General features: G+C 49.5%; 1 protein-coding gene across 1 annotated transcript in view; it reads left to right on the top strand.

The window, feature by feature from the left end:
• LOC107115679 overlaps positions 1-9,252 on the top strand; it is an 87,143-nt gene extending 77,891 nt beyond the window's left edge. The window contains exons 15-17 of the mRNA XM_015417435.1: positions 5,899-6,003; positions 7,069-7,251; positions 7,447-9,252. Of these exons, the coding sequence (XP_015272921.1) occupies positions 5,899-6,003; positions 7,069-7,251; positions 7,447-9,242 (2,084 nt within the window). The 3' untranslated portion in view covers positions 9,243-9,252. The remainder of the gene's footprint in view (positions 1-5,898; positions 6,004-7,068; positions 7,252-7,446) is intronic.
• The last annotated feature ends 331 nt before the right edge of the window (positions 9,253-9,583 follow it).

Genomic DNA, 9,583 nt, shown 5'->3' on the forward strand with positions numbered 1-9,583 from the left:
GGGGGGGGGGAGCTCAGTGCAATATGACCCCCCAGAGCTTATTCTCCCAACAGGATCGCCCTCCAAAGCAGGCATTCCTCCCCCCCCCCCAGGGGGGACTGATCTCTGTTCTTGGACGATCCGTTATAATCCTGGGAGACCTCCAGGCCCCAGGGCTGAGCAAATGTAGAAAAACACGGTGTTCTAACAAAACACAACACTATCATGCTACTAGATCTTCATATATTGATATAAATAATATAAAGGTAAAGGTCTCCCTTGCTCGAAAGCCAGTCGAGTCCGACTCTAGGGTTGCGGTGCTCATCTCCGTTTCCAAGCCGAAGAGCCAGCGCTGTCCGAAGACGTTTCCGTGGTCATGTGGCCGGCATGACTAAACACCAAGGCACACGGAACGCTGTTACCTTCCCACCGAAGTGGTACCTATTTATCTACTTGCAATTTCTTGCTTTCGAACTGCTAGGTTGGCAGGAGCTGGAACTAGAGACGGGAGCTCACTCCGTCATGCGGCAACCCGGGTCTCAAACTGCTGAACTACCGACCTTTCACAGCCTGCAGTTCAGCGTCTTAACCACTTGAGCCACCGCAGCACCAATAAATAATATACTGGAATACAATAGAGACTCTAGTGCATCTTATTCGTTATAGTACAGAAGCCTCAAGAAAATTAGATATCTAGTACAAAAGTCCACAGCTGCAGAAACACGTTTCGGTGCTGTCGACTACGGTCTTGCTCCTTGATGAGAGACCGATGAAAGACGCAGCAGTCGTCCATGATGAAAAATGCAGCAGGCTGTTACGCTTTCCAAAAGAGGTACAGCAAGCATCAAGGCGACACGCCTCCCAGGCAAAAATTGAGTAAGATACTCTAATGAATAAGAGGCACTAGCCTCTCTATTGTATTCCAGTATATTATTTAGATCGATATATGAAGATATAGTAGCATGATAGTACTGTGTTCTGTTATAACACGGTGATTTTCTACATTTGCTCCCACCGGGAGGCCGGCAACCCTATCAGGCATCAGTTTTGCTCCACTGTGTCAATGGGGGCTTGGTGGGGGTGGGGGGGGATCATCAGTGTCTTTAACTACAAGGAAAAATTAATGTATGAAACCGGAGTTCTGTTGCTGGTGGTTTCAGTTCTCTGGGTGGAGGCGAAGAGCCTTGATTTGGTCTGCAAGTGAGAAAGGTCCATTGCATGTGTGTTTGGGGGGAGGGGGCGTAACTCCTACCTGAGTGGGAATCAACCACAGCCCCATCCTAAGACCCTGACGCAGGGCCAGTGTGAGGCCGGGGCTGCTAGTGGGTATCAAAGACCCCCCCCAGCAGAAGAGAGGATATTTTTAATTTTTTAAAAAATCAGTTGCTGAGGCACAGAGAGGCTAGCAAAGCCACAGGTGTTGATGGAAACACCACCAGTGCCCATGAGTCACAGCAACAGGCAACTCCCCAGGGACAGGCAGAGAGCCATGTCCCCCCCCCCATATCAGCCTGCCCACAGCTAGGCCAGGAGGGACAAAGGGCACCTGGGAACTCATCGCTGTGAGGAGAGGTTAAGTTTTCCCCTACTAGGGCCAGGGCATTTTCGGTGGCGGCTCCTACCTGGTGGAATGAGCTCCCAGAGTTCCACACGGCCTGCAAGACGGAGGTCTTCCGCCAGGCGTTTGAGTAGGAGCCGCTGCCACCAATATCCTACCAACGAGGTAGTATGTCATCGGCTGCCCTACGAAGATGGGACAGTTATGCCCAGGCTGAAGTTTTGACAGCTTAGCGGGGAGACCGCGTGCTGGAAATGGCTGGCCACCAAGTTGGAAGATCGTCCCCACTTTGGCTGATGACGTAGCACTGTGTTTTAGGTCGCTTATTGTGTTTTAAATATTGTGTTTTATTGTGTGTTTTATTGTATTTTAGATTCCGGCTTCGCCGCTTGTGAACCGCCCTGAGCCTTTGGGAGGGCGGTATAGAAATCGAACAAATAAATAATAAATAAATAAATCGTGGCCTCAGCGACAGGACCCCTGTAGTAGGAACACGAGAAGAACCCTGCTGGATCGGATCAATAGTCCATCCAGTCCAGCATCCTGTCTCACACACTGGCCAAACCAGTTCTCTGGAGGGCCAACAACAGGGCAGAGAGGCCTTCCCCTGAGGTTGCCTCCTTGCTCTGGGATTCAGAGGCTTAGTGCCCGATTGTACAGGTTCCCCTCAGTCACAGGAGCTAGTAGTTAGACTTACCCTTCATGAGTCTATCTAGTCCCCTGTGAAAGCTGTTTATTCCTGTGGCCATGACTACGTCCTCTGGCAGCCAACTCCACATTTTAAACACTCTCTGTATACAGAAGTATTTCCTTTTCTCTGTCTTGAACCTCCTGCCCATCATCTTCATTGGATACCCTCCAGTTCTAGTTTTTTTGGGAGAGGGAGAAAAATTTCTCTTTGTCCACCCTCTGTTGTGGCAGGACACCGCTGTGCAGAAGCCGTGCTGGTTTTCCCTCAGTAGGCTTTGTCCTTCAATGTGCCTAACCATTGATTCTGTCTTTGATTACAGATTCTACTAATATGCCTGGGACAGATGTGAGGCTGACTGTCCTGTAATTTCCTGTTTCTCCTCTGGATGCAATTTAAAAAGAATTGATGTAACAATTGCTCCTCTCCAGTCTTGTGGTACGGTGGCTGAATTTCGTGATAGGTTACATCTACGGGTTAGTAGATCTTGCATCCTTAAGAACTCTCGGGTGTGTGGCATCAGGACCTGAAGACTATGTGGGCCTCCTTGGTAGATGTCTACAATAGTTCAAACCAGTCTACAATAGTTAATTTAGCACAAGGACATGAACCCTGATCTACAAACCACAACAAGGCCTCTCCTTCCGATTCAGCGGGGCAATCCTGGGTGTGTCTTCTTGACCAGGGTTGGTGATGTAACTCAATCTTCTTTAGGTTTCCTTCTGCCCTTTTGATATATTCCCCTCTCACTCTTTATACCAAGTAAATAAATTGATCTTTTTGCAGGTGGAGGTGGCCCAGCAGAAGGGGGAGGAGATGGAAGAACAGGACCCAGAAGGACCAGGAACTGGCAAGAGAGCACGGAAAGACCCCCCTCCCATCCAGGCGGGGAGTGGTGCTGAACTCTGGAAAGGAGCGGTGTCAGAGGTCCTGCCTCAGGAGACGGGGATCCCAGAGGAGCATCGCCAGCGTTTCCGGCAGTTCTGCTACCAGGAGGCTGCTGGGCCCCGAGAGGTTTGCAGCCAGCTCCACGGACTCTGCAAGCGCTGGCTGGAGCCGGGGAGGCACTCCAAGAAGCAGATCCTGGACCTGGTGATCCTGGAGCAGTTCCTGGCCATCCTGCCCGAGGAAATGCAGGGCTGGGTCAGAGGATGCGGGCCGGAGACCAGTTCCCAGGCGGTGTCCCTGGCCGAGGGCTTCCTCCTGAGTTGGGCAGAGGACAAGCGGCAGGCAGAGCAGGTGAGGGAGCTTCATGCTGTCCATTCAAGCTGTGACCTTCAACCTTAGCCTAAGGCCCCCCTGCCCGATATGTGTCCCTCCAGACACGTCACCGGGGCTGATAGAAAATCAAAAACTTCATTCTCGCCGCTGTGGTTCAAACAGCTCTGATGATGGGTGCAGGGGCGAGGATGGACAGGGGCAAGATCTGTCTCCTTGGTTTTTTGTATTCCTCCTCTTACGTATATCCCTTCCTGCAGTTTCAGATGTGGGGACCGTCTGTGAAGATGGGAGTGAAGTTCTCTGAGGAGGAAGGACCTCCTTTGGAGGAGGAGCAGAAGGCGCAGGCCCAGGAGCGTTCCCAAGATGCCCTCTCCCGTGGTAAGGGTGCCTCGTGCCCAGATTTGGGCACATTGGGAATTTGTTAAATACAAGGTTCGGGACAGGAGAAAAATGGAAATATTTCTGCACACCACACAGAGTGGACTGTTGAGATTCAGTGCCATAGGATGTAATGGTGGCCACTCACATGAGGGGGGAATTATACAGATTCATGGAGGGCAATTCCCTTCTCATGGGAACACAGGAGGATATGAGAGAAGCCATGTTGGATCAGGCCAATGGCTCCTCCGATCCAAGACTCTGTGTCACACAGTGGCCCAAACCCAGGTTCCATCAAGAGGTCCAACAGCAGGGCCAGAGCTCCTTAACCCCTCCCGCTGTTGCCCCACAAGCACCAAGAATACAGGGAATCACTGCTCCACACATAGAGTTCCATCTATACCTTGTGTCTAAGAGCCACTCGTGGACCTCTGCTCCAGATGTTTATAGTCCTCTCGAAGCTGTCTAGACTTTGTAGGCGCCACTACTTCCTGCAGGAGTGAATTCCACGTGTTAACCTAAATATTCCTATCTCAGCCCTGACCTGGATAGCCCAGGCAAGTCAGATCTTGGAAGCTAAGCAGGGTCAACTCTGGGAAGTACTTCGATGGGAGATGACCTTGAGATACCGGAGGCAGGAGGTGGGGGCAGGCTTTATTCAGCCACCTCTCTGAATGTCCTACAGACCCCCAGTAGGGGTCAGTCACCAGAGGTCACACAAGTTATTAAAAATACCAAAAAAATATAATCCTATCTCATGTATCTTCCGTTAGAGGCACTCAAGGCGGCTCAAAAAAAGAAAAGTTGACCTGGCACCCCTGGGAGCTTTGGAGGTGGGGCCAGGCGTGGATGTGATGTCACAGTGAGGTCTCATCCTGCTGAAAATCTAGACGTGACATCAGAGCATCAGCAGGCACTCTGGAAACCACTTGATATTACCCTCGAGTTCTCAGGTGTTCTAATGTCACCTCTGGGGTTTTAGACAGGTGTGATTGTGATGTATCGTTCGACCTCATTTCTCCCCGCCCCCCGGAAGGCTGAACTCAAAGGAGCATGGGAGGGCCCAGCCAGCAGGAGAATGATGCACCTGGGCCTTTGGTCTGATCGAGCAGGGATGCTGTCACCGTTCTGAGCTTTGGAGTCCACACACAATAAATTTCACGTCGCAGTTTGCACACACACACACACACACACACACACACACACCGGTGAGGCTTATAGGAACCTGGTGCTTCCCTTCCACCTCTCCCTCAAGTTGACTCAGAATTGTTACACGTTTTGTTGAGTGTAGACAGGGCAAGGTTTCATAGCTGTGGGAACCAGGGTGCATGAAGCAGGATACAAGCAACGAAAATACAGGCAGTGAACAGACGGTGCTGAGTCGTCTTCTTTGTGGAGGAGTGGAAACGGCTGCTGCCCCTGCAGTCCAGGTAGGGGAGATGAGGAGGGGACCACCTGAGTTCCCCCTCCTTTCTCAGGGGGGCTTTTGCTCCTGCAGTGGCTTCTCAGGCATCCGAGCAAGAGAGCCTCTGAACGCCACGCCCTTGACCCCCGCCAAGCTCTCCGTCCTTCACCCTACCAGGATGACCGTTTCCTGAGTGCAGTCTTGCGTGGCCTCTGATGAGGAAGTCTCCTTTTTTTTTTTTTAGTTTCCAGCTTCCTTTGAGGAGGTGGCTGTGTATTTCAGCGTGGCAGAGTGGGCCCTGCTGGATCCGGGCCAAAGAGCTCTGTTCTGGGAAGTCATGCTGGAGAACTATGGGAGCGTGGCCTCTCTGGGTAAAGATCCTCCTTAGGTGCCAAAGGTTTGAATTGCCGCCATTGTGATGTTGTCTGAATCAAAATATCAAAGAGTAGTATGTAATTGTGGGGCCTGGCCCTGTACTTAACACCCTCTGGATGAGTCCAGGGGCTGAGGTGGTGGTGAAAGCAGCCAACAGACGTGGCTGGTCCAGGGGCAACTGAAGCCACTGCTGTGGCCAGCGTGAAAGGCAGGGTGGGTGTCACGGCCTGAGGTGGAGACGGGCAAAGTCCTTGGGTCATTCTTCCTCCACTTTTCTCTCTCTCTCTCCCAAAGAAGGCACGGGTGTGCGACAGACTGCAGTGGAGACTGACGAAGGGCTGGAGAGTTTCTCAAGAGGATCTCAACAGAATAGTTCCTCCCCGAGTGAACTGGCCGCGAGTGAGTCTGCTTCGTCATCATTATGTCAAGGGAATGGGCAAAGAATAGCCATAGCCAGTTTCTGCTTCCCTTCTTAGCAACTCTTGTTTGGGTAGAATGAAAAAGCCCTCGGGGTAAGGAGGGAGGCCTTTTGAGGCCTGAGATCTTGGGAATTCTTCCTGGGGCTGAGCTCAGTTGTGGCTCTTTTAGAAGAAGAGGAGGAGATTGGATTTATTCCCCACCCTTCGCTATCCAAAGGAGTCTCAGAGCGGCTTCCAATCTCCTTTCCCGTCCCCTCCCCACAACAGACACCCTCTGAGGTGAGTAGGGCTGAGCGAGTTCTCTCGAGAATTGTCCTTGAGAGCACAGCTCTGAAAGAACTTGTGATTGACCCAAGGTCACACCAGCAGTGGCATGTGGAGGAGTGGGGAATCAAACCTGGTTCTCCCAGATTAGAGTCTGCACTCCTAAGCACAGCACCAAACTGGTCTCTTTAGGGGCTGCACTGTCCTTAAATACCAGCTATTCCAGGGAAAGATGATGTATTTACTTAAGAACAGCTTTGCCCGTCAGACTTTTCCTACTGTGCTCAGTTGAATGTCTCCAGGCCTCCCCTCCCTCCCTCCCCCAACAACTGGTATTCCTATGGGAGTTCCCTTAGAATTGTGGGGTTCGCTTGCTGAGGTCCTGACTTCTCCCCTGCCTCAGCCGACGTGTGTTATTGGAGTCTGAAGAACAGCTCCTCTTATCTCTCATCACACCTGGATGGAAATTCTGTACAATTGCAGGAGTAGAAATTACGATCACTTTTTGTATTTCATCATCAAAAGATCTGCATGACAAGGCAAATGGGAAGCGCAGAAAAACAGATGTTTGCCAGCTTTCCCCTTAAAGTACCTTTCGGGAGTTTTATGGAGGGGAGGGAGAGTCACCATATAGAAAAAGCTCTACTGGAAAGGCTGGCCAGTGAAAAGTTCTGACCAGCTGCTCAGGAGGTAAAATGCACACTCATTAATCAGGAGTTCCTGATGGGTGGGTTGGCTCCTTGTGTGAGTGGTGATTGGACCTCCCTCTTTATTCCAGCAGGAGATGTCAAGGAGTCAGTTGCGGAATTTCAGTGGTTCTCATTGGAAAAAGCCGAGAATGAACATGCTGAAGGAAACTTTGGGAATAGAGATGGGCCACAGAAGCAGGAAGGAGGCTGTACGGTGAAGAGGCGGGTGAAGTCTATCCCTCACCAAGAAGAGGGCTTCCATGAAATCCTAGTCCGTAACTGTCTCCAATGGACTCATTCAGGAGTGAAGCCATTTATCTGTTCCAAGAGCAGGATGACGTTCTCCAATAGAAGAAAGGGTAATGTATGTTTTCCAAACCACATGATAATGAAGGCATGTAAATGCTGTTACTGTGGAAAGGACTTCAGATACAGGCCACAGCTTCTTGTACACAAAAAAACACACGCAGCACAGAAGCTTTTTGAATGGTCAGGGTGCAGAAAGAAATTCAGGATGACTTCCAGTCTACAAAAGCACCAAAGAAGCCACTCAGGCGAGAAACCTTTTGAATGCTCAGAGTGTGGAAAAAGATTCAGTACAAGTGGCATTCTTCAACAGCATCAAAGAACCCACACAGGGGAGAAACCGTTTGAATGCTCAGAGTGTGGAAAGAGATTTAGTCGGAGTAGTATTCTTCAACAGCATCAAAGAACTCACAGAGGGGAGAAACCGTTTGAATGCTCAGAGTGTGGAAAAAAATTCAGTCAGAGTGGCCATCTTCAAAGGCACCAAAGAACCCACACGGGGGAGAAACCTTTTGAATGCTCAGACTGTGGAAAGAGATGCAGTCAGAGTGAAGGTCTTCAAAAGCATTACAGCACCCACACAGGGGAGAAACCATTTGAATGCTCAGAGTGTGGAAAGAGATTTAGTCGGAGTGACAGTCTTCAACGGCATCAGCATCAAAGAATCCACACAGGGGATAAACTTTTTGAATGCTCAGAGTGTGGAAAGCGATTCAGTCAGAGTGGTGATCTTCAACAGCATCAAAGAACCCACACAGGGGAGAAACCTTTTCAATGCTCAGAGTGTGGTAAGAGATTCATTCGTAGTTCTGGTCTTCAACTGCACCAAAGAACCCACACACAGGAGAAACCTTTTCAATGCTCAGAGTGCGGAAAGAGATTTGTTCGTAGTTCTGATCTTCAACAGCATCAAAGAACCCACACAGGGGAGAAACCTTTTCAATGCTCAGAGTGTGGTAAGAGATTCATTCGTAGTTCTGGTCTTCAACTGCACCAAAGAACCCACACACAGGAGAAACCTTTTCAATGCTCAGAGTGCGGAAAGAGATTTGTTCGTAGTTCTAGTCTTCAAGAGCATCAAAGAACACACACAGGGGAGAAACCTTTTCAATGCTCAGAGTGTGGAAAGAGATTCAGTAGGAGTGGCGCACTTCAAGTGCACCGAAGAATCCATACAGGGGAGAAACGTTTTGCATGCTCAGAGTGTGGAAAGAGATTCAGTCTGAATTCCAATCTTCGAAAGCATCAAAGAACCCACACAGGGGAGAAACCTTTTCAATGCTCAGAGTGTGGAAAGAGATTCAGTCTGAATTCCAATCTTCGAAAGCATCAAAGAACCCACACAGGGGAGAAACCTTTTCAATGCTCAGAGTGTGGAAAGAGATTCAGTCTGAATTCCAATCTTCGAAAGCATCAAAGAACCCACACAGGGGAGAAACCTTTTCAATGCTCAGAGTGTGGAAAGAGATTCAGTCTGAATTCCAATCTTCGAAAGCATCAAAGAACCCACACAGGGGAGAAACCTTTTCAATGCTCAGAGTGTGGAAAGAGATTCAGTCTGAATTCCAATCTTCGAAAGCATCAAAGAACCCACACAGGGGAGAAACCTTTTCAATGCTCAGAGTGTGGAAAGAGATTCAGTCTGAATTCCAATCTTCGAAAGCATCAAAGAACCCACACAGGGGAGAAACCTTTTGAATGCTCAGTGTGTGGAAAGAGATTCATTCGAAATGTCACTCTTCAGCAGCACCAAAGAACCCACACAGGGGAGAAACCTTTTGAATGCTCAGAGTGTGCAAAGAGATTCAGTACAAGTGGCATTCTTCAACAGCATCAAAGAACCCACACAGGGGAGAAACCTTTTGAATGCTCAGAGTGTGGAAAGAGATTCAGTCTGAATTCCAATCTTCGAAAGCATCAAAGAACCCACACAGGGGAGACCCAGGCCCCAGCAGAGTGAAAGAAGGTCATGTGCCCCTGTTTGCTTCCAGGCAGACCTGGCTCCATTCTCACCACCCTAATAAGGTAAAAGGCCTTCCAAAAGAAAATAGGGAGAGGTAGCATCTGAAAGACCAAGGCATTTTCCCAGAGTAGAAGCTTTCACAGGTCAAAGCTCATTTGGTCAGGCAGAAATTAAAACGAAGATCCATCAGACCTTATGGCACCTCTGCATCCTGACTCCATATGGGCGTTTTTGGCAACCCCCTTTCTGTCTTCTGAGTCAGAGAGAATGGCCTATCTGAGAAAGTGAGCTTTAAATCGTGAGAGCTTAAACCCTGCAAAATTTGTGTGGTCTTGAAT

The sequence above is a fragment of the Gekko japonicus genome, unplaced genomic scaffold (genome assembly GCF_001447785.1).
Source record: "Gekko japonicus isolate JY-2015 unplaced genomic scaffold, Gekko_japonicus_V1.1 scaffold2712, whole genome shotgun sequence".
In the NCBI taxonomy this organism is placed as follows: Eukaryota; Metazoa; Chordata; class Lepidosauria; order Squamata; family Gekkonidae; genus Gekko; species Gekko japonicus.